This window comes from Geotrypetes seraphini, chromosome 3 (assembly GCF_902459505.1).
Source record: "Geotrypetes seraphini chromosome 3, aGeoSer1.1, whole genome shotgun sequence".
NCBI classification, from domain to species: domain Eukaryota; kingdom Metazoa; phylum Chordata; class Amphibia; order Gymnophiona; family Dermophiidae; genus Geotrypetes; species Geotrypetes seraphini.
In genome coordinates this window covers 326,667,596-326,693,854 of record NC_047086.1, presented here as the reverse complement: position 1 = coordinate 326,693,854, position 26,259 = coordinate 326,667,596, and the positions used below count along the sequence as shown (strand labels likewise).

The 26,259-nt window shown below is 40.0% G+C and overlaps 1 protein-coding gene across 1 annotated transcript in view; it reads right to left on the bottom strand.

The window, feature by feature from the left end:
• Positions 1-223: 223 nt before the first annotated feature.
• LOC117358164 (bifunctional protein GlmU-like) overlaps positions 224-26,259 on the bottom strand; it is a 143,852-nt gene continuing 117,816 nt past the window's right edge. The window contains exons 3-4 of the mRNA XM_033939763.1: positions 20,775-20,957; positions 224-746 (exon numbers count right to left, since the gene is read on the bottom strand). Coding sequence (XP_033795654.1) covers positions 405-746; positions 20,775-20,957 — 525 coding nt within the window. The 3' untranslated portion in view covers positions 224-404. The remainder of the gene's footprint in view (positions 747-20,774; positions 20,958-26,259) is intronic.

The following is a 26,259-nucleotide window of genomic DNA, read 5'->3' as shown; positions in this document are numbered from 1 at the left end:
TTGGGGCCAGGCAGTACAGCCCTTGCCGACTGCCTCTTTAAAAACATGTCACGCTCATGTGACAACTGCTCCTCTGTACTGATTTGAAATAGCCCTCCCAATTAGCGGGTAATAAGTGACTCTATAAAGATGAGCAAACACAGTAGCATTCATTAGCCTGCACTAGCAGGGCCATGATCCCCCCTCCCTATTCCCCATGCCCCCCTGGCAAATCAGTCCCAGAAAATCCCTGGAGTGCATCTCAGCTAATACTTGCAGGAAGCTAAACACATCTTTTTCTAAGCAAACAACTGCTGGCGAAAAGGCAAATTAATGGCCAGTCATTTGAGGAGTTAGCTTGAAATTATTTTCCCTTGCCCATTGTCTGTGAAATTGATTATTCTCTGTGTGACAAGAAGTTGGAATCAATAAACCAAAGCAAATAGCAACAGAAGCATGCTCCAAACCAATGTATTTAATTCGCCTTTTTGAAAAAATGGAACATAATTTACAGGGTAGACCTTCCCAGAGCCAGAACTAATGACAAGTTCTGGGAAGCCAGTGCGTTCATCCATCTCCCGAGTGAACAGCATCCCATTGCATTCTCCAATCACTATCTCAGCAGTAGTGAACACCTCCAAATCACTTATCACATGTCCTCCGATTGTCTTGCCTTTGTCATCAGATAGGCTTATATGCAAATGGGCCATTTCATTCAGGGTCCCAACCAGTGACACTATTTCAAATCTTCCATTCAGATGAATGACCTAAAAAAAAGAGAAGGAATTCAAAGTCAGAAGGAATTGAATGCATGAATTCCTGTTTCATTACCAGTACCATTCATGTTATCATTATTATTCCTTTTTCTTCTACAGTTTCATCCATCTCCTCGAGAGTGGAGACTCTCATACTACTGATGGAGAATTGGATGCTAGGAAACAAGGAAAAAAACTGCAATGTAATGTACAAGGTACAAAATCTTTACTGAAGAAAATACAATGTAGCAATCCAAATAATGGTTTGCATGTGTGAAGACATAGGACCCGACATGGTCCTTCCTCAGGGGTTCGGGATGTTATGGTAGATATATGTAGAGAACCTTATTGAAAACCAAATAACACGGGTAATCCATGCAGATATCTGCAGTCCACAGAGTTGCAGCAGGACAGGAACTCTACATTGTCTGTCGTTCACGGATTACCCGTGTTATTTGTTTTTCAATAAGGTTCTAAACTAAACTAAAGCTTAACTTTATATACCTGGTCATCAACCTAAGGAAGCTTGACTCGGTTTATAACAATTAGATAAAAACTAAAGAAAGTTTACAATGATTAAATAAAAACTAAAGAAAGTAATAGCAAAAGTTTCAAAGAGATTAGTTTTCAAAATATTTGGCAAAAAGAAAAGTTTTTAGAAGTTTACGGAAAGATTGGAAAGAACTGGGGCTCCTCAGAATTAAGGGGAGTTCATTCCATAGTTGAGAAAGTTTGAAAGCCAGAGATTGACTGCAGATCTTAACTCCTTTAATTCCTTTTCTAGAAGGAAGGGAGAGTTTGAATTGTTGGATGCCTCTTGCAAAGGAAAATCTGTAAGCATTCCATAATAAGGGAATGAGGGGAATAAAAATGCCATATAAAATTTTGAAAGAGATGCAAGCACATTTGAATTGAATTCTAAGATAAACTGGGAGCCAATAAAGACTCAGGAGCAAAGGGATCAAATGGTCAAATTTACTTTTTCCAAAGATCAGCTTCGCAGCAGTATTCTGGATTAATTGTAATCTTTGGCGACAGATCTTTGTGATGCCAAGCTATATAGCGTTACAGTTGAGATAATATGATTGATTGGACCAAGACAGAGAAATGTCGATAATGAAAAAGACGTCTAACCTTCCTCAACATTCATAAACTAAAAAAGCATTTATTGACCAGGGAATTTATTTGGTCCTTAAAGGTAAGAGAGGAATCAAAAAGGACTACCAATACCTTAGAAGAGAACTCGATCTGCAAAGAGGCCCCAGATTCCAAAGCTACAGTAGGAGGAAGACAGTCCCGGACCTCTGAGGAAGGACCATGTCGGGTCATGTGTCTTCACACATGAGAACCATTATTTGGATTGCTACATTGTATTTTCTTCAATAAAGATTTTGTACCTTATACATCACATCTGCAGGTTTTTCCCTTGTTTTCATCATTTGACTCTTCACTGCAGATTTGTTAGATCGTTGTTGTTTTGAACTGGATGCTAGAACATCAATTCAAATTAAACTCTGATAAAACCAAGTTTTTTTGTAGCTTCCCATGTACCTGCTAACATAGAGATGGGAATTGTAGTCCGTCAAGCTTTCCACCCTCTTGCACTCACAAAAAAAATTTTGGAGGTGCATTTGGATATGGGATTATCGCTGCAACCACAAGTGGACGTGGTCCTACAAAAAGTTGCATGCTCTCCGGGGTTACTTCTTTGAACCATAATTTAAATTGATTGTGCAAGCATTGGTACTTAGCACTCTTGACTACTTGAATCTTATCTATCTGGGTTGTCCTCAGTATTTATTGAAGCGATTGCAAACAGCTCAGAATACAGCTGTTTGGCTGATTTCTTTCACTACAGAAGTATGACTAGTTTGAACCAGAGTACTGTTTAAATCCGCATATGTGCTTTTTAAGGTTTTATATAGACTAGCCCTGTCTTATTTGGTTATACGATTTACACTAGCATGTCATTCATGAGCCACTCATAGTACTAATCATTTTGCTTATCCGTTCTTTTGGTGTCGATCAAATTGACGTTATATAGAGAAGTTATTGGCATTTCAAGCTATGCAGTTTTGGAAGGAAATATTGGATCATTGTTTTTGTGCTGAATCTTATTTTATCTTTTAAGCGTCGGTTAAAAACATATTTGTTTTAAAAATGTTTTCGATAATTAGTGATGTTAAATATTTTTAATGCTTCTTTGAGAATGTATATTCCCAGTGTATTATTGGTTTGCTCTTATGGTAAACCACTCTGAATGTTATGTTGTTATGGTATGCAAATAAAGGATTATTATTATTATCAGAAAAACTTCAGCATGACAAACGTTCCAGCACATACTATAATAGTCACCATACATTCCATCAGAAGTCCTATTTACTAACCTGAGAAAAGGTTTTGCACTTGATGTACATTAACAGCCAAGGTTAAGGCACATTAAGTGCAAGACCTCTTTGTTAACTGTTACGAGCATTCCCAGCACTTCGAGGTAAGCAACCATGTAGTTCACTCAGAGCAATGGTTGATACCATTTATCAAAAGCACAGTGGATAATGCAGAATGTAGTTAGAAGCATCTTTGGACATGTGGAAGGGTATTTTCGAAAGAACATCTAAGTCTATGTTTGGACGTTTTGGGAAAGACATCCAGAAATCCAGCAGAGAAAATGTTCATTTTTAAAACTGCAATACACTTATCATTTTGTAGGTTTTGTTTTGTTTTTTAATAACTTATCTAGACATTTTGGTCCTTAGTATGTCTATCTTTTTTGGACATTCTGAAATATAAAGACGTCCACATGAAAAATGCAGAAAACTAAGCTCTCTCAATGTCCAGGCATCCTGCATTCTTAGCAAACTGTTCAGACAGCTGAGCATAGAAGTTCTGTAGTGAATGCCACATAAAAAGTCCCAGGTACAGATGTCCTTATAACTTGTTTATATTGTATGGTGAGCCCTCCAAAACCCACCCAAAACACCACAACAATAATCCTTATGCCTGCAGGTGTCATCTTACAGTACAGTAGGTCATCTTACAGTACAGTAGGTTTTGGAGGGCTCACCATACAATATAAGCAAGATATGATGACATCTGTACCTGGGACTTGTAATGTGAAATTCACTGCAGTAACCCTTAGAATGCCCCTCTGATCTCTGGGCTCAGAATGATGTCTGTGTGACCATCTGAAGCTGTAGGAAGGGGTGCTGTAAAGAATGAATTATCCAAAACAATGTCAAAACATAGAATTTTGTTTTTGCAAATTGGCACTTAATGAAATAAGAAAACAATTTACAGCTACAGTGGCAAGACAGTGCTCAGAATTTAGGAAGTTGGTTGCTTGGGCTGAGAACGTTTCAGTATCCCCTGGTAATACAGGCTACAATATACTGGTTTTTCCACATCTAAAAAAAGCCCAGGATGTTGTTAAAGGTTTGATTATGCCTGCCAAGCATCCAAGTCCTAAGCCAGCCCAAAACATGCCTCTAATACGCCCCCATAATATTGGATGCACTGTAGACAAAATTACCAGAAAGATGTCTAGAAAGTTGTGTTGAGAAAGATGTCCAAGTGCTGGTTTATGCTATCTTTTGGACATCTATCATTTTTGAAAATGAGCCCCATAGCTAATTGTTTGGTATTATTTGTCATATTAGCAGCTTATGCACAAGGTTCTCTGTGTCAGTGGTAAGGAGCAGACTCCTCCCCCCTGCCATTTTCTGCCATTACATATTCCCAAATGGGAATTTTAATATTAACCCCCTCTTTTACTAAGGCACACTAACCAATTTAGCATGCGCAAACTGATTTAGCGTCCATAGAATATAATGGGCACATTAGCATTTAGTGCATGCTAATCGTTAGCAAGCGCTAAATCAGTGTACGCATGCTAAATCAGTCTGCGTGCGCTAAATTGGTTAGCGCGCCTTAGTGAAAGGACACCTAAGTGTTTTATGTGCTTTAAAAGCTACATTAAACACCTAACACAGCTTAGTAAATAAGTTCTTAAATGCATTACCTGTTACCCAAACTGAATTCTGCCTTCTTTATTTCAACATATTCAAGATCCATTTCTTGGCAATTTTCACCATCACAATTAGAAAACTAAGGGCTCCTTTTACTAAGGTGCGCTAGCGGTTTTAGTGCACGCTTAGCACACGCTACAATGCTGCACACGCTAAATGTTAACGCCTCCAAAGAGCTTGAGTTAGTAGTTTTCATTTAGCGCGTGGTTTGTGCATGCTAATCTGTAGCATGCTAGCTACTAAGGTGCGCTAACTAAAAATGCTAGCGCACCTTAGTAAAAGGAGCCCTAAAACTAATTTGTGATCCATAAGCAAAAAACACAGGGGCTGTTGTAATAAGATGTGCAGTAGAGCTTTGGTGCACATTTTCCTAAGCCATAAATAACAGACTCTTATACGTGATGCAGTAATCAAATAGAATGCAAATAATGAGCATGCTGGTAGCCACGGAAACATGCATGCATTCTAGGGAATCAAGTGCCCGTCTGCAGTAGAATTAATTTTTGGACAGAGCTTATACCAGGACATGCATACCCATAATATGCAAACATCAGGTTATAGGTTTTAGATGTATATATCTGGAATGCCAAATGTATGTTCTGTGCATAAATATTATTTGTGTGATATCATAAATTTCTCATGGCAAGTACATTGCTTTGTTATCCTACATTCAGAAACATTTTATTTATTTATAATATTTCTAGACCGCCTAAAACAGGGGTGTCCAACCTGCGGCCCAAGGGCCACATGCGGCCCCGTGAAGTATTTTGTGTGGCCTTAGTCGAGGGTGATGCAGTGTTTTCCTCTGCTGCCCCCGGGTGTTTACTGTCTTGCTGGCTCCCTCCTCTGTCTTGCTGCAGCATTTGCGTGTTTGTGCAGCCCCAGAAACATTTTTTTCGGCCAATGTGGCCCAGGGAAGCCAAAAGGTTGGACACCCCTGGCCTAAAACTAAATAATAGTCAACAATTGAAAAACATTCACAATAATTCATACATAATACATTTACAAAATGCATTAAAATTACATTGCAATTGCATAGCAATCTCATCCCCTAAAAATAATTTAGAAAGCTCACATTAGCCATCACATTAAATAAAGTGCAATAACCAAAACTTAGAATTCTTAAAATAAATCTACTGGGTAGGGTACAAAAAAAAAAAAAGCCTCCACAAATAGTTTTGTCTTCAACATCTTTCTAAATTGTAAGCGGTCAGAACAGGTCCTCAGGATACCCGGGAGGGAATTCCAAAATTTGACCCCTGCTACAGACAACATTGCCACTCTGGATTTAATATACCAGACAGTTTTCTCCGTTTCAGAGGTTAATCTCTTAGTACCCTCAGACCTTAAATTCTTCCTATGCTGATACACCTCCCACAAAGATTGAAAGTTCAAAGGGACAGATCAATACAAACTCTGATGTATCACTGACAACATTTTATAACAAACCGTTTGTGGCACTGGAAGCCAGTGAACCTTTTTAACACAGGGGTAATATGTTCTATGTGTGACATTCCCAAGATCAGCCTCGCAGTAGAATTCATCAGTTTCTGTAACACTTTATATCTAATTTTAGTCATTACCAAATAAAGCATATTATAGTAATCTAGGTGTGTCAAAATCAATGCCTGTACCATCAAATCAATGCCTTTACCACTGAACATGATCACCTCTGCTCCTTATTTCCTTGCCATTTTATTTTTCATTTTATTCACTAGATTGTCCACTGATCTACTGCTATAAAAGAAGAAAAAAGTTTAGGTAGTTCATGCCAGAACAAGAAAAATAACAGGCACAAAACCCTAGCCACAGAGATGTAAGCTCCTCCTCCTCAGACCAGGTTCTTGTGCATACTTCTTTGCATCTGGATTTAACTTCTAATGCCTTCATTCCCTTTGCATATACATGACTAGTGCACTGATGTCTATACAGCTCTCCATGTACAGTTGTTATGCTTGCTAAATTTCTCTACTGTAGGCATAGGACAGCCAAAAGAGCACAGAAAATATTTCAAAGCAATCCAGGTGGCATCGAGAGCGGACACCTGAGCAGACAGCGCTGAACGTTTGCTGTGTTCAGTGCGTGGTGCGATTCTTTCCTGTGCAATATGGGAAAGAGGAAAGGAACTGCTCGCCCTAACCCTCCGGCAACTGGAACCCCCCAGCGGATGACACAGCCAACTATAATGAGCGCATTTGCCCGTTCGGGTGAAGAACACAAACTTACCTCAGAGGCCTATCCAGGTTTATCTGGAGACCTCAGCGCGGGACTGAGCCAGGCATCGCTGAGCCCGGAACAGAGACTGGTTCCTCCCCAATCCAGAAGCAATCACGCTGGTGTCCGGTTACCCCAATAGGGAAGAGTGGACTCCAGCATGAGAGGGATGTCTTCACCGGACTTTTCAGAGGAAGGAGCAGGTTATTTTCATCCACATTCTCCTAGCACAGCTAAGGAAGAACTGAGACTCGCTTCAGGTGAGAATGTCATCAATTTTGGGGAGTTGAAAAAACCAGAGAAGATTGACTTAGAAGCGCTCTGGCAAGCCATATTTGTTATGGACTCCAACCTAAAATTGATTCTTTCTGTTATTAAAACTGATTATTGGAGCAAGGTGGAGCAACAGGGGGTATTACTATCTACATTAAAGGAAAAAGTGGAGATGCAAGAAGTTAAGATTAATGAAATGAAAGCGGTTGAAGTAGAAATGGTTAAAGAAAGATTACATATTTCACTTAAAATAGAAAACTTTGAAAATCAACCGAGAAAGAATAATTTAAGATTTCTAAACTTTCCTAAATGTCCTATCATCTCACCAGTGGAGATGGTCAGGAAATATTTTCAAGAGACTTTGGCCATACCGTTGGAAAATTTGCCCCCTATTGTGAGAGCTTATTAGAAATTATTCTGAGAGTTTATTAGAAATCCTCAACGGGAATCTACTCCAGCTGAATTGCCTGTAGATAGACAGGCAGATATGAATTTATCTTCATTTTTGGAAACTTCTTTAGAAGTAGTTACTGATAGAACTACCATGCTTGTGACTCTTGCACTGGAAAGTGACTGGGAATTTGTTCTTCGTCTATATTTCCATCATATGAATGACCAGTTTTTAGGCTCAAATGTTAGAATTTTTCCAGATTTATCTCAAAAAACCCAGAGACATAGGAAAGAACTCTTGGCCTTGAGGCCCAGAGCTCTGGCTCCAGGGGCTACATTTCTTGTTAAGTATCCTGCAAAATGTTTTGTTACCTATCAGAATAAGAATTTTCTGTTTTTTGAGCCTAAACAACTTATAGAATTTATTGAGTCAAGAGAAAGGTTGGTAGCCATACCTGATGATATATGACTTGCCAGCAGCTCTAGGAAGGCATATCTATTGCCGTTTCTCCTGTATTAGTTTAATAATTTCCTTGGTGTTTAATTTCTTTTCTTGATCTCTTATATTGTGGAGTAAATAAGAGTTATATTTTCTTTATGTCTTGTTTCTATAAATTTATTTTTCTTGATCTGTAACAAGTGATGTATATGCTTGTAAAATTGAAAATTGTATAAATAATAATTTTTTTAAAAAAAGAGCACAGAAAATTCTGTGCTGAGCCTGCATTAAGCGGTGCACATAAAGGGTAATTCTTGAACAGGGCCCACTATAGCCGCTGCTTATAAAACTTATTTTAAGCTTAATCTATAAATAAAAATTGCACATACTTTTCTGTATAGAATACTACAGCAATGCATATGGCCAAAATATGATTTTTTTTTAAGGTTCAGTCACTTACATTAGTCCTATAGCTGAGGGGTGAGCAACCACGGTCCTCAAAGACCTCAAACTAGTTGGGTTTTCAAATTTTCAACAATGAATATGCACGAGGTTACATAAAAACATAGAACTAAGATAATAATAATAATATTAATTTTATTCTTATATACCGCCAAAGCCATAGTAGTTCAAGGCGGTTTACAACAAGAAGAGTTGGACAATCAGCGAAAATAATTACTATGAAGTCATCGGATACATGTAGAGAGGGAGGATACAAATAGAGAGGGAGAAAGTCGGAGTAATAGACACAGTGTAGATGGCAGATAAAGGCCAAATGTCCCATCCAGTCTGCCCATCCACAGCATCCACTATCTTCTCCTCTCCCTTAGAGATCCCATGTGCCTGTCCCACGCTTTTTTCAATTCAGACACAGTTTTTGTCTCCACCACCTCTACCGGGAGCCTATTTCACACAATCTACCACCCTTTCTGTAAAAAGAGTATTTTCTTAGATTACTCCAGAGCCTATCAGCTTTGAGCTTCCTTCCAGGAGGGGAGTGTGGTGCAGTGGTTGGAGCTACACCCTCAGCACCCTGAGGTTGTGGGATCCAAACCTTCACTGCTCCCTGTGACCCTAGGCAAATCACTTAATCCTCCACTGCCCTAGGTACATTAGAGAGATTGTGAGCCCACCAGAACAGATAAGGAAAATGCTTGAAGTACCTGTATGTAAACTGCTTTGAGTGTGGTTGTAAAACTATACAAAGGCAGTATACAAGCCCCAATCCCTTTCTCTATCATATCTCCCCCCTCCTGCCTTTCCTCCAAAGTATATTGAGATCTTTAAGTCTGTCCCCATACGCCTTATGACGAAGACCACGCACCATTTTAGTAGCCTTCCTCTGGACCAATTCCATCCTGTTTATATCTTTTTGAAGATTCGGTCTCCAGAATTGTACACAGTATTCTAAATGAGGTCTCACCAGAGTCTTAAACAGGAGCATCAATACCTCCTTTTTTCTACTGGTCATACCTCTCTATATACACCTTAGTATCCTTCCAGCTTTCGCCACCACCTTTTCAACCTATTTGGCCACCATAAGATCATGACATACTATCACTTTCAAGTCCCGCTCCTGTTTCATGCACAAAAGTTCTTCATACCCTAACCTGTACTGTTCCCTCAGGTTTCTGTAGCCCAAATGCATGACCTTACATTTTTTAGCATTAAATCTTAGCTGCCAAATTTCAGACTATTCTTCAAGCTTCGCTAGGTCCTTCCCCATGTTATTCACACCATCAGGGGTGTCTACTCTATTGAAGATTTTGGTATCATCCACAAAGAGGCAAATCTTACCTGGTAGCCCTTCAGCAATATTACTTATAAAAATGTTACTTATAAAAATATTACTTATAAAAATGTTTGAGGAAAAAGATCTGGTAACACCCTTTCCTTAGAGAAATCTTTGACCACTACCCTCTGTCGCCTTCCACTCAACCAGTTCCTGACCCAGTCTGTCACTTTGGTCACCCAGTTTATTTATTAGATGCCTGTGTGGAACATTGATAAAGGCTTGCTAAAATCTAAATACACATCTAGCATACTCTGTCTATCCAATTCTCTTGTCACCCAATCAAAGAAATTGATCAGATTTGTCTGATAAGACCTGCCTCTAGTGAATCCATGTTGCCTTGGGTCTTGTAATCCACTGGATTCTAGAAACTTCACTATTCTGTGTTTTAAAAGTGTTTCCATTAATTTACTTACCACAGAAGTTAGACTTACCAGCCTGTAGTTCCCTACTTCTTCCTTCCACTTTTGTGGAGAACCACATCCACCCTTCTCCAGTCCTCTGGTACCATTCCTGATTCTGGAGAAGCATTGAAAAGGTCAGCCAGCAGAGCCACCAGAACTTCTCTAAGTTCCTTCAGTACTCTCGGATGTACACCATCCGGCTCCATCGCTTTGTCCCTGAACACAATCCTCCAAAAATCGATCAGGGTCTACCACACCTCTATTACTATTTGCGTTTGTCTTCTGTGGTCCTGCTCCTGGTACTTCAGCTGTGAGCACAGAAGAGAAATATTTGTTAAACAATTCAGCCTTATCTTTATCAGCTTCTACATATTTTTCCCCTTCACTTCCGAGTCTCACAATCCCAAAAAGCAAACAGGTAAATGGTCCACAAAGGTCAGACTGGTGAGAAGTAAGAAGCAGACTGAAAAGAAGACCCAGTCCTACAGATAAGTTCAAATATACTTTATTAAGCAACAGAAGTGGAGGAATTAAAACTGTGCCAAACTTGGTCAAGTTTCACTTGAAAGCTGCCTCAGTGGCTTGAAATACTGTAGAACAAAACTAATAAAACATGCCATACAAACAAGGTTTCAGGTTTATTTTTAATTTGATATAGCACCTATCTGACTATCATACAAAGCTAAATTAAAGATTGTGATATGGGAAATCGTATGAGAAGAAATAACATAAGATTATTGGGATTACCTGTAATGTCAGAAGGTACCACTAAAATTTTATTTTTGCACACACTTCTGTCCAACGGTCGTTCTCTACACATAGAATGTGCTCACCAGGTCCTGGCTAGGCCCCTTCCTGAGAAGAAGTTACCTAGACCCATTATCATAAAGCTACTAGATCATAATCAAGTTATGCAGATTCTGTGAGCAGCCAAATCCAAACTGCTCCAAACTACTGTTCACTTCAGATCTTTCTAAAAATTCAGCAAAAAGGCAGAAATGTTTTCTGGATCTAAAACCAAATCTCAAATCCTTAGAAGCACAATATGGGCTATTTTATCCTGCTAGAATGCTGGGTCAGTCTGAGTCATGGTGCTTTACATAAGAACATAAGCAATGCCTCCACTGGGTCAGACCTGAGGTCCATCGCGCCCAGCAGCCCGCTCACGTGGCAGCCCAACAGGTCCAGGACCTGTGCAGTAATCCTCTATCTATACCCTTCTATCCCCTTTTCCAGCAGGAAATTGTCCAATCCTTTCTTAAACCCCAGTACTATACTCTGCCCTATTACATCCTCTGGAAGCGCATTCCAGGTGTCCACTACAAGTTGGGTAAAGAAGAACTAATTAGCATTTGTTTTGAATCTGTCCCCTTTCAACTTTTCCGAATGCCCTCTTGTTCTTTTATTTTTTGAAAGTTTGAAGAATCTGTCCCTCTCTACTCTCTCTATGCCCTTCATGATCTTGTAACTCTCTATCATATCCCCTCTAAGTCTCCTCTTCTCCAGGGAAAAGAGACCCAGTTTCTCCAATCTCTCAGCGTATGAAAGGTTTTCCATCCCTTTTATCAGATGTGTCGCTCTCCTCTGAACCCTCTCGAGTAACTCCATGTCCTTCTTAAGGTGCGGCAACCAATATTGGACACAGTACTCCAGATGCAGATGCACCATCGCCCGATACAACGGCAGGATAACTTCTTTCGTTCTGGTAGTAATACCCTTCTTGATTATACCTAGCATTCTATTTGCTCTCTTAGCGGTCGCTGCGCACTGTGCTATCGGCTTCATTGTCATGTCCACCATTACCCCCAAGTCCCTTCCTTGGGTACTCTCATTCAATAACATCCCTCCCATCGTGTAGTTTTACCTCAGGTTTCTGCTTCCCACATGCAATACTTTACATTTCTCAACGTTGAACTTCATCTGCCATCTCGTCGCCCATTCCCCTAGTTTGTTCAAGTCCCTTTGCAATTTTTCGCAGTCCTCCTTAGGCCGAGCTCCACTAAATAGTTTGGTGTCATCCGCAAATTTTATTATCTCACTCTTTGTCCCTGTTTCTAGATCATTTATGAATATATTAAATAGCAGCAGCCCAAGCACTGAGCCCTGCGGAACACCACTCGTGACCCTCCTCCAGTCCGAGTAGTGGCCCTTCACCCCTACCCTCTGTTTCCTACCCGCCAACCAGTTTCTGATCCATCTATGTACGTCTCCGTTCACCCCATGGTTCTTCAGTTTCCGGAGTAGACGTTCATGAGGCACCTTGTCAAAGGCTTTTTGGAAATCTAGGTACAGTGGTGCCTCGCATAAAGAACGCCTCGCACAGCGAACGCTGCACACAACGAACTTCATGTCATGATTCATACAACGAACTTCGTTTCACACAACGAAGTCGCCCGAGCTTCCACGATCGCTGCCGATGTATTGCATCCTTCCGCGCAGGCACTGCAGGCAGTCGTTAGTCACTGCGCTTAACGCGTTTCACATAACGAACTTTTCGCATAACAAACTTGCTCCTGGAACAAATTAAGTTCGTTGTGTGAGGCACCACTGTATATGATGTCTATGGGGTCTCCTCTGTCCATCCGTTTGTTAATTCAAAGAAGTGCAATAAGTTAGTTAGGCACGATCTCCCCCTGCAGAAACCATGTTGGCTAGTTATCAGAAGTTCGTTTCTTTCAAAATATTCATCGATGTTTTATCAGTGCTTCCGTCATTTTCCCTGGAATCGAGGTCAGACTCACCAGTCTGTAGTTTCCCGGGTTACCTCTTGATCCCTTTTTAAAGATGGGCATAATGTTGGCTATTTTCCAGTCCTCCGGTATCATGCCTGTTTTCAGGGATAGATTGCAAATTTGCTGCAGTAGTTCCACTATCTCCTCCTTTAACTCCTTCAGAACCCTTGGATGGATTCCGTTCGGACCCGGGGATTTGTCAGTTTTTAGTTTTTCTATCTGCCTGCGCACATCTTCAAGGCTCACTTTCATGGATGTTAATTTTTTTTTGCTTGATTTCCATTGAAGAATTGCTCAGGTTCTATGTTGGTTGTGTCTTCGTTTGTAAATACAGACGAAAAGAACATGTTAAGTCTTTCCGTGACCTCTTTCTCCTCCTTCACCACTCCCTTCCTGTCACCGTCATCCAGTGGTCCCACCTCCTCCCTAGCTGGCTGCTTCCCTTTCAAAGCTTGACTTTTGTAATGGAATCTATCTAGGGCTTCCTTCTGTCTGATTGAAGGCAGTGCAAAACTCAGCAGCTCGGGTTCTGATGGGAAAATCCCGCTTTGAGCACATTACTCCAGTTTTAAAGAAACTGGATCCCAATTATATTTCGAACTAGTTTTTTAGCCCGTTACATTAGACTTAGGCATTTCTTTCTTTCATTCTTTCTCCCTGGCCTCATGTCTGTCTGTCTGTTTTCTATCTCTCCCCCCTGTCCGGCAGCACCCCTTCCCTGCCCCCCTGTCCAGCAGTAGCCCTTCTCCCTTACTTTTACCTCCCCCCTGTCCAGCAGCACCCCTCCCCCAAGCACACCCCCTTTATCTAAACCAATACAAGATAGTTCACAGCTTCCCCAGCACACACCCTTCCCCCATAACAAAGCAAAATAGCTCCCTTCCCCAAGCAGGCTTATCTGAGAAGTGTCCATTGTTTTCGGAGGCAGCTGGGGCATGGCCCGCTGCAGGCTCTTTTTGTCATCTGGGGAAACCGCCATCGAAAACCTCCACTGCCACAGGCTCCTTATGTCAGCGCACTAAACTGCCGCAGGCTCCTTTCAAAGCAGGGGAGACTGGCACACGCAAAACACAACCATTGCTGGAGAAACCAAAACAACCATCGCTGGGGAAACCACTGCATGGAAACTGACACAGGTTCTTTCTAATGCATATGCAGGGGCACGGCACCACATATCATGCACCCACCGATTTTGAAGTGCGCATGCGCGCTGTGGCCCTGATTCTCCAAAGTGCATCCCGGTTTTAGGCAGCTGTAGGCGTCCTACAGCTGTCTAATCAGCCAATCGGGATGCACGTTTTTTAAAAAAACATGCTCCCCAGGCAGGCCTGAAGGCGCCTCCGGGAGCCTAGGGAGACCCGCAAGATGCCTAAGCTCGTCTAAGGGCCAATCAGACCTTAGACTTAGTAGGGATGGGCGGACCCGCTATGCCTAAGGCCTGATTGGTCCAGGCTTCTAGAGCCTGGGCCAATCAGGCCTTAGGCTTCGGCGGGATGGGCCGGGAAGGGGCGGGCCTGCCTCATTTCGACGAGGCATGCCTGCTTGCTCGACGTGCAAGACCCATCTGTAAGAATAGGTTTGGTGGAGTGGGGGTTGTTAGCGCCGGGGGGGGGGTGTCTTCGGGCAGGAGGGATTGAGCACCCTCCTGCCTGCGACCGATATTGTCGGGGGGGGAGATCAGTAATGTCAGGGGTGGGGCGGTCGGTAGTGTCGGGAGGGTGCGTCTTCGGGCAGGAGGGATTGGGCACCCTCCTCCCAGCGATCGGACAGGCCGCGGCCCGCTATACTTATAGCGGCAGAGAGATCCCTTGCTGCGATAAGTGTAGCGGGACGTGTCTAATCTAACCCGATTCTCTAACCCGTGTCTGTAACATGGACGCCGGTTACAGAATCGGGGTTTAGTTTAGGCTGATTCTGACTAGGATGCCTCTCCCGGGCGTCCTATACAGAATCAGGGCCTAGGTGTCTTGCGGGCCTCGCCTCCAATATAGGCGGCCTGCCTGGGGAGCATTTTTTTTTTAAAAAAAATTTTGGCTGATTAGACAGCGACGCCTACAGCTGCCTAAAATCGGGACGCACTTTTAGAGAATCAGGCCCTAAGGGTTTTTATTATAGCGGATACAATTTAAAATTTTGAAAATAATTCAACAATGAATTTACAAAACTATATCTGACTATTTGAGAAAATGTTTGATAATGTATAGACCGAAAATTTTATGTTATTAGATGTACAAAAAAGGGATGAAGTGAAATATGCCAACACTAGAAAATCCTATTTTTTAGTTGCAGGTCCAGTTTTATGGAATGAGATACCTGGTGCAATACGATTCTATAAGAATGGTTTACAGTTCAGGAAATTGCTTAAAACATACTTCTTTGTCCAGACTTTTAATGGATATTAATAAACTATGCCTAGAAATGAGAAAGTTAGTGTAGAATTCTTTGCAGCAGGGCTAGAATTGTAAGTGTGGCTTTGTAAAGTCTGATGAATGGAGTTTTGTCTAATGATATTGTGAGTCGCTTAGTTTATTAAGCGGATTAGAAATATTTTAAATAAATAAAATAAAAAGAATAGCACCATAAGAACTTATGATGACTCAGCATTACTACAGAAATTTTTGCAGTCTCAATCTGTGCATGTGCCTTAATTCTATTTGATATCACATGCCCTGTGAACATTTCACTTATGGCTGATATGATTTCTGATTACATTTTGCCAACGTTTGAGACTCTCCCCCTCTTTTATGAAACTGAGATAGCAGTTTCTAGAGCGGGGAGCCGCAATGAATGGCCTGCGCTGCTCCCGATGCTCATAGGAACTCAATGAGTGTCGGGAGCAGCGTGGGCCATTCAGCGCGGCTCCCTGTACTAGAAACTGCTATTGCAGTTTCGTAAAAGGAGGCCTTTGTCTTATTCCTCTGAATGCAAGCAGCCCCGCCCACAACCTTGTTCATGGTTCAACACGTAACGTTAGATAGTTTGTGAGCCCACCGGGACAGAAAGGGAAAATGCTTGAGTACCTGATTGTAAAAACCGCTTACATAACCTTGATAGGCAGTATATAAAATCCTAATAAAAACTTGAAACTTGATATCACAATGATACCTATAATTGAAGTTTTTTTTCTTTCTTCATGCTCTTCTTGGGTGTGCTGTCACCTATGTAAATAATCAAGTTAAATACTTCCCATGGTGCAAATCAATTTCACAACTCTAAATGCTAAAGGTATTTCTCATCCTATCAAGAAAAAAAAAAAATCTTTATCTATAAAAATTATGATCAGATATCTGCTTCCTACAAGAATTGTATCTTGATTTAACAGAGACATCCAAAATGTCTGGTGGATGTTTTGATCAAAGTTATGCTAAAGGAAAAAAGAATGGTGTTATTACCCTTATCCATAAATCTTTTCCTTTTCACAAACATAACATAAAAATGTATTTATGAATCGCAGTCCCTGACCGTTCAAAGCAATGTACAAAGACAAAAAACTGACCATTATCAGCAAAATTACATACGCTGGGTTTTACAAAGTTGTGATAAAGGCAGTGGCGGGGAGCAGACATCCCCAGTTTTTTTTTATAGGGGCACCAGCACCTCTCCTCCTCTCTGCCCCCCAGTTCTTCCACATCATGCACATGCCTTCCCTTCCCCCATGCCTCTAACTCTTCACTGACACAAGCAGCAGCTCCAACCTGCCACTCATGCCAGCCTCAGCTCTCCTTCTGAAGTCACTTCTGGGTCGCAGAACGAGGAAGTGAAATCAGAGGGAGAGCCACGGCTGGTGTGGGCAACAGGCTGGAGATGCTGCTTGCGCCAGTGAAGTTAAAGAGGTACGAGGGAAGGGAAGGGGCATGCATGTATGGCAGAGAAGGAGGGGGCAGAGAAGAGGGCAGAGGGGAAAGCACCATCCCAGGCACCTCCCACCCTTGCAACACCAACTGTTCAGCCCGTGGTAGAGGTTTCTACCATGGGCCAGTGCAGTAAATGCTCTGACACTCACAGAATTCCTATGAGCATCGGAGCATTTACCTTGCTGGCCCGCAGTAGAAACCTCGCCCGCAGTATTCAAAATAACAATTCAATCATTAACGTATTTAACAAGATTCATGAGATATCTATATCAAACCAAGCTGCTGTCACCTGCTTTATAGGACTGGTCTACAGAACACCCCAGCATAAGATCTTGGAGACTTAATTCTGTCCTATTAGCAGATGACACCTTTGTAAATGATATTAAAGATAAATCATCTGCATTTTTTGAACCTAATAATGATCCCGGTTTATCTCATTCTATCACATGGGAATCTTATAAAGCTTGGTTGAGAGGTGAAGTCATTAGTTTTACAATGCTCAATCCCTCTGTCCAACAATTAGAAAAATAAATCTATGTTTAGAATCTTCTACGTATGTACTCTACCCCACTAGAAAAGGTTCAAAGAAGAACGACCAAGATGATAAAGGGGATGGAACTCCTCTCATATGAGGAAAGACTAAAACGGTTAGGGCTCTTCAGCTTGGAAAAGAGACGGCTGAGGGGAAATATGATTGAAGTCTACAAAATCCTGAGTGGAGTAGAGCGGGTACAAATGGATCAATTTTTTTTTTTCACTCCATCAAAAATTACAAAGACTAGGGGATACTTAATGAAGTTACAGGGAAATACTTTTAAAACCAACAGGAAGTTGTGGTAAGAGTGGATAGCGTAGCTGGTTTTAAGAAAGGTTTGGACAAGTTCCTGGAGGAAAAGTCCATAGTCCGTTGTTGAGAAAGACATGGGGGAAGCCACTGCTTGCCCTGGATCGGTAGCATGGAATATTGCTACTCCTTGGGTTTTGGCCAGGTACTAGTGACTTGGATTGTGACTGTGAGAACAGGTTACTGGGCTTGACGGTCCGTAAGGCTATTCTTATGTTCTTACTCTACATAAGCTATGTCTTTTAAAACTCTGATATAACTCTCTTTTGTCTAACATAGCTACTGCAATATCTTTTAAATAGATCACTGTTTATTTTCAGAAGCCAATAAAGCTGGGGAACAGCCTCTTTTCTTAAAGGTAAACTAATCAAAGAACACATCACTACTATTAAATCCAGTAATGAGGAAACATATACCACTGCACCAAACACACTCAAAGCCTTCCAGGAATTTTATAAAACCTTATATACAGTTATAGGGCTCCTTTTACTAAGGTGCGCTAGCGTTTTTAGCGCATGCACAAGATTAGCGCACGCTAGCTGAAAAATTACCACCTGCTTAAAAGGAGGCGGTACCAGCTAGAACGCGTGGCATTTTAGCGTGTGCTAAAACCGCTAGCGTGTCTTTGTAAAAGGAGCCCATAGTTTATATATAGTTTATTATTTATATTCAGCCTTTGTACAAGGCGGATCACAAAAATACATTCATAATAAAATGGAAAAACAAACCGCATACAAAACTTGTTGCATAGCAATCATCAAATTATCTTAGCATCCATACGTGCCAAGAATGTATACCAATGTGCAATGATAAATAGTGCTCAGTCACCAACCAAAAGTGTCATAAAAATGCCAGCATTGGTTGCAAGAAAGGGACCATCATAGCACTAAGAAGTCCCTTTTTCCGTCCTCCAAATAGATCAAATATTCATACTTATGAAAAAATATATCAAATAAGTAAACAATACTTATCTGAAAGCAGTGTGAACTGGCTGATAGCAGTGTAAACTTGCTGGAGGCAGGACACTGACAGTCTTGCTGGACATAAAAAAGTTTATCTAAACCAAGTGCTGTGTCTTGTGTAACCCCACATTCTTAAATCAACTGGCCTCCCACTATTTATCATTACACATTGGTTTACATTCTTGGCACGTATGAATGCTAAGATAATATGATGTGATATTATAGAAGAAAATAACTTGTGGAGTTTTTGTTTTCACATAGATTTCTAACACAAGTCTTTATTATTGCTCCTGGATTTTCTTTAGTTTAAGCAATCATCAACAAAGATTCATCACAGAAGAGCACCTTAGAGGAAGATGGTCTTAATAGCAGTCAATGTCATAAATGTCCAAACATGTCAGGATAGGGTTACCGTATGACTCCAGAAAAAGGAGGATGAATTGAGACATCTGGGTTTTACTTTCATTGCTTTCAATGAAAGTGAAACCCAGATGTCTCAATACGTCCTCCTTTTTCTGGAGCCATATGGTAACCCTATGTCAGGAGGTATATTTCATCTGGCAGTTTCTTAAATTGGCCCAGATCTTTCTGCTGATGAATGTACTCTGGAAGTTTGTTCCACTCCACGGGTCCAGCGCAAGAAAAAAACACTTTTCCTAATTGCTTCATGTTGAAAAGTTTTATATGATGGAATTAGTAGGTCAGAGTGACCTGCAGAGTGCAACTGCCCAGCAGGTACATATGGCACAATACAGTTCTGCAAGTCTATAGGAGAAAGTTGAAGCAATTTTGTAAATATTCTAAAGTCTAACAGGGATTCAAACTTGAACAGAACTATTTTCCTATTTCACTCTTGAATTTAGATGATAAAATATACATTAAAGTACTTTGCAAGAGATTTGAGCAAGTTACACAACATCTTATATATAGAGATCAAGCTGTGTGCTTAAAAAAATAGATTTGGATCAGATAATACGAGGTTATTTGTCGTTTAATCCACTTTGACTGTTTAAAGACCTATCCCATACTCTCAGTTTCACTGAACGCAGAAAAGGCCTTTGATCGGGTGGAGTGGAAACGTTTATTTACTTTTCTGTCTCATCTTGGTATTTCCCCATGATTTTATTCAAATGTTACAATTGTATGATTCACCTTCTGCTAGAATTGCAACAAATGGGGATCTTTAGGTTTATTTTCTTTCCATTCCAGATTTATGAAAAGTTGTGACCTTGTTTTTCCAATATATTGTCTGTCATTTATTGGGAAGGAATGTTCTAGGATATTCTAGAGGAAAAGATACCCTTAAACTGAAATGGTATTCTTACATTGGACCAATGAAAGGTATCGCATCCTAGAAATAGTTTAGTTTTCTCCAGGATCCCATCCAGCTCAGGAAATAGGCAGGAAATCAGATGATTATCACAGAAACACCACCTTCTGGAATGTACTATACCCAAAGAAATATAAGAACATAAGAATAGCCTTAGTGGGACTTTTACATTAGTATAGGGCTGGTGTAAGTGATCGCACCTTAGATTTACACGTTTTCAGCCACTTGCACTAGTATCCTATAAAGAAAAGTAGGTACTTCATTTTCTTTATTGAATAATTTTAAAACAGGCACCATAACCAGTGCCTTTAACTGGTGCCCTGTTATAAAATTACCCTCATAGTGCTACTGAAAAATCAGTGAATGGAAGACTCATACTTGTAGCAGCAGCTGATAAACATATAAGTCCCTTTGAATATTGAGCCAGTACTGTTCTACCAAAATAAACAGGAAACTTGCTTTTAATTTGTAGAAGGCACTCTTCTGTATTGTTCCTAAAACAAGCAACAACCTAAATACTGTGCTGGTTTTGCAATTTGTTTAAAGAATGATGGTATCACAGTAAGGACAATAGGATCCCTACCGTGAAAATGTATTTTCATTGACAGTATCTATAGTGCAAAACACAGCACAGATTTAGGAGCAGCTTGTATTATGGCATTTAAGCATTGCAATTAGATAATTAGGAGCACAGCACTTCTCTCGAAAGCCATCAGGCAGCTCCTTGGATCTGCACGCATGACTGTAGGAGAACCAGCCCATCAGCAGCCCTGTCAGGTACCTCATTGGTATTCTGTGCGGTGGCATGTGCCAGCCTGAGGGTCGCTTTGGTGACGCTACCCACACAAGTGATGATAAATGGAGCTTTTAGCTTCTTATCCTCCACAAATTTAAACAAAGAAGTTACAATTTCCTCTCCAGGGCCCAAGCGCAGGGCATAAACAGAAAGGGCACTTGGTCCATCCTGTGGAGACAAGACAGAGGAAGAAGAAAAAACACATAATTGTTTTAATTTAGTTTATTGCTACTCAGTTGTATAGAGCCAGTACAGAAACCTCAAGCAAAAAAAGAAATTTAATGCAGCACACTCAAACAAACTCTCTTTTTAGAATAATTCATTGTGTTTTATCATCATAAATTATTGTTTTAAAAGCACTTTACATTGAGTGACTTGCTCATCTTTTTTAAATGTCTGGGTTTTTTTTTCAATATATGTTAAAAGAATAAAACCAGAGATTAAATTACCAGAAAAAGGAAAGCGAAATGCTATTACTATTTTTCAAATAGAAGGCTATTTTCACACAGCAGAGTTTTTGTCATTCCATAAGCAAATTATTCGACTTCATCTGCACTCTGGGAAAATCACACGTAACCTAGGCTACCTCATGGCTCTAATCATCTTTAGAGTTCCGGTACATGTAACAAGGTTCCCAGGGGGTTAACGTGGTTCCACTGAAGTGCCTTTGGTACCATTACCTTTAAATTGTTCACTCTGAGGAAGCAAATTATCTATGCTATACTCACTTGGATATTGTCTCTCATCTCTCACTCTAACCAGGTGGATATGAATTCATTTGGAGATCAGTGAAATTATAACTAAAAGACTGAGATGTATTAGAAATCATCAAGTCTATGCAAGAGGTGAGGACAGTTCCTTCTTAGACTTTTGACGAAGACTAATGAATGAAAGCAAATTAATTTTTTTTTTACTACTGGTTTCAGAAACTCCAGTCTCTTCTAGCAACATCTGATAGTGGATATGTATATTCAAAGAACTTGCTCTAAGAAGAAGGGGATAATGATGTAATTTATAAGCATAAAACCCTGTGTAGCGAGGAATTTTGTTCTTCCTTTACACAGCTTTCCTTGGAGGTGTCACTAAGGCTTTGAGGAGAGGGTCCTGAAGGCCAAAGTGGGCTGGGGACAAGATAGTAAATGTCCACTATGTTTGGGGTTGAAGAGGGCTTGTGGAGCTTGAATGAGAGATATAGCTCAGTGAATCTATCAAGGAGAAGAGGGGAATCAAAGGATGAAGAAGAAAAGGGCTGGTAGAAGATTTAGCTAGTAGTCTGAAGTATGTAGGGTCCTAAGGAGAACGCGTGTTATAGCAATAAAATAGGGATAAGAACAGAGATAAAAACAGAATTAAAAAAGAACAATATTAAACAGATGAAATATACTAAGACAAACAAGACACAAAATAAGTAAGTGTAGTAAAACTACATTAAATACAGAAAAGAAAACATATATGGGAAAAAAACAAAAGGACTAAGGGGTTCAATAAGAAAAGAATAGTAGCATAATTAGCCAAAAGCATCAATGAATAAGAAGCTTTTTAAAGCTCCTTTAAATTTATTTAAGTTCTGCTCTGCCCGAAGATAAGTGGGTAATGCGTTCCAGAGAGTGGGTGCAATAACTGAGAATATTATTATTCTACAGGTATTTATTATTTTTAAAGAGAGAACCCAAAGTAGATGCTGTCCGGAGGATCTTAAACTCTATTAGATTCATAAGGTATAAGATTTTTATCGAGGAATGCTGGTTCTTTAGTGTTGAGGGTTTTGAATATTAAAAGGGCAATCTTGTAAGTTATCCTGTATTGGACTGGAAGCCAATGGGCTTTTTTTTTAAAGAGGGATAACGTGTTCAAATTTTCCAGAGTTTGTAATCACTTTGAGGGCTGTATTTTGTACTAACTGTAAGTGCCTTATATCTTTCTGACAGATTCCCTGATATAAGGAGTTACAATAATCTATTTTCGAAATGATTAGTGAATGAATTAAAATATTAATTAATGATGGTTCCAGAATTTTTGCCAGAGATCTAATCATTCTAAGTCTATAAAAGCAGCTTTTAACCACAGAACAAATTTGTTACTCCTAAGATTTTAATCATGTCGACAGATTTGATTAGAATGTTATTAATACAAATTGGAGATGTAATTTGAATATTATCTTTCCATGGGAGAAAGAGACTATTGGTTTTAGAAATATTAAGAGATAACATGTTTGTTTTTAACCAATCATTAATACGGTCAAGTTTTAAATTTATAGCGTAAAGGTCATTGCTATTAGATGGATCGATGGAATGTATGATTTGGAAATCATCTGCATACGCATATGCTGTAAAACTGATTGATTGGCACAATGTTAATAAAGGGAACATGTAAATATTAAACAGCAACGGAGAAAGGATGGAACTTTGAGGAATTCCAGAGTTATTTGAATAGGTATCTGAAGAGGTGTTATTAAAAATAATTCTGGAAGAACAATCAGTGAACTAGGAATGAAACCAATCCAAGACTTGCTCGGTGATGCCTATTGAGGATAGTCTTTTAAGAAGAAGATGATGATCAATAGTATCAAAGGCTTCAAGATCTAGTGAGATCAGAATAACAGATTTATGTTGGTCTAGAAAATATTGTATAGAGGTTCTTAAGCCTAACAAAGAATGCTCGGTAGAGTGGTGCTGACGAAATCCTGTTTGGTTTGGATGAAGAATTTTAGTTTTATCGACGAAATCCGAAAGTTGATTAAATACAATTTTTTCTGTTAATTTAGCTAAAAATGGTAGATTTGCAATGGGTCTATAATTGAAGCATTCTGAGATGCTCTCTTTCTGATTTTTTAAGATTGGGAAGATAGTAGAATGTTTCCAAATGTTAGGTAGAGTTGATGTTTGCAAACTACTACAAATGAGTTTGTGAATATATGGGCCAAATATAGAAAATAATTTATTAAGAATAAATGGAGGAATGCTCTCGGATTTACCTCCTTTAATGTTGAGAGATTGGATCGTGCGTTGAACCTCTTTAAGAGAAGGTAGAGCAAAGTGCACACAAGTGGAGCAAAATGATGTGTTTCCTAGTTCTTCTTCTTGGCACAGGAATAGTTGGCATACAGGAATAGTTTGCTGTAAAAGAACATTTCGGAAATGTTGAAGATACAAAAGAAAGCAGAGGGGATCCCAGAAACCAAAGAATCTGTTGTGTTTTCAAAGGTTTTCATTTATCTGGGTTCAGGTCTGTTTAGGCTTCTGTGCCTCTTTTGAACAGTGAGGCCAGAGGGGACTGCTTCAGCATTAGATGGAGGAGGCTCTGAAGCATAATTGGATTATGCAGCTAAACAGTGATCCAAAACACAAAAGCAAGTCCACATCTGAATGGCTGGAGAGAGACAAGTTTTTTGATAGGTCTAGTCAAAGTTCTGATGCTGTAGCAGGACTTGAAAAAGCAGTTCATGCATGAAAACCTAGGAATGTGTCTGAATTAAACTAGTTCTGACAAGAAGAGTGGGCTAAGGTTCCTCAACAGTGATTTGAAAGGTTGATATATTATTATAGGAGGCATATGGCTGCAATTTTTGCTGCTAAAGGTGACAAAACCAGTTATTATATTTAGGTGGCAGTTACTTTTTCACATGGGTGATATGAGTGTTGGATAAATTTGTTCCATAAATAAATAACAATAATGTACGGACTGTGTTATGTGTTTGCTCAGGTTCTCTTTGTCTAATATTACGTTTTGTTTAAAGATCAAAAACCATTCAGTGTGACATATGAGTATATGCAATAATAGGGGAAGTCAGAAGGGGGTAAAAGCTTTTTTACATCATTGCACATGGCAGCAGAATACCTCAGCTTTGTCACATATACATAACAAATTAGAACTAGAAATTTGCAGAGGAAAACTAAACTGGAAACCCCAGCAGCCGTTCAGAGTGAAATGCGGGACCAAGCCTTGTGCACTGCTGTGCCGCTGCCGCTTCTGGAAGAGAGCAGGGGAACTGAGGCAGGAGCGCGGAAAGCACTATGGAAGCCAGGCTAAAAAAAAAAAGTACCTTTTTTTAATTTTTTATATTCGCTCCTTAAGATGCACCCTTATTTCCATCCCCTTTTTGGGGTGGAAAAAGTGTATGTTATGGAGTAAAAAATATGGTATGTTGTTTATTAAAATTAAATAGTTACACACACACAAAAAAAAGATGAACCATTGGTTTGGCCCATTATTGCTATTCTTATGCTGTTTGCAGGGTTTTGTATTACTTTTCGATGTACTTCTTTGGCACTGAAGGGGAGTTTCCTGTAGCAGTTACTAAGGTGACATTGCATCTGTTTTGACCTTTCTAAATAAAGCAGAATATAAATTGAAAGTTAATTCAAAATTTCTCTGCATAGTGTGCTTTGTGTAGTTGAATTATGTGGTTACCGTTATGTATTAGTAATAAGATTATATTTTGTATATTGAAGAATAAATGGAAGAAATAGCATTACAATTAGTGCTATTATTATGGGGTGGAGTCTGGGGCGGAGCTTGAGTGTGGTCTAGGGTGGGGCTTTTGGGCCTCCTCAAACAAAAAAGCGTTCTGCTGCCTATGAGATCAAGTATATGCATTTTATATCAGATTCATGAATTGATAATGAGTGTGGTTGTTGGGCAGAGTGGATGAACCGTTCATGTCTTTATCTGCCACCATCTACTATGTTACTACTCATAGATGAAGAATTGAGAGGAAAACTAAAAAAAAAATATATGAAAAAAAGTAGACCTTGAATGATTTTCAGAAGATTGTGATTATGAGGAGCTAATTACGCATAAATAGATAAAATGCCATTGGGAAGGTCTGTCTGGTAAGGTTTGCCTCATGGCGGATGATACCACAATCTGCAATAGGATCTGGCAAAACTTAAAAAATGATCTAGAACAGGGGTGTCCAACCTTTTGGCTTCCCTGGGCCACATTGGCCGAAAAAAATGTTTCTGGGGCAGCACAAACGCGCAAATGCTGCAGCAAGATAGAGGAGGGAGTCGGCAAGACGGTAAACATCCGGGGGCAGCAGAGGAAAACACTGCATCGCCCTCAACCGGGGCCTCACAAAATACTTCATGGGGCCACATGGGGCCCTCGAGCCACAGGTTGGACACCCCTGATCTAGAACTTGGCAGTTAAGATTTCACACTACAAAGTACATGAATTTTGCCTGCAAAAAAATCCAAGGGAGCAACAGAGTACATTGAAATGTTCCTTTCTTTTCACTCTATTCAATTTTTAATGTACAATTAGACAAAGATTCACCCCTGTCCACTCTCCATCCTCGGATTTTCATCCCCTCACTGCCCCCACATTTTTCATCCCCATCCCCTCATTGTCCCTGCAGTCTTAATTTTTTTCCATGCCTCTTCGTGCTCAAAGCAAAAAGATGATGTAGGCAATTTTATGGGCCTAAGCCATTGCAAATAAACATTTTAAGCCAATAGTGTATGTGAGT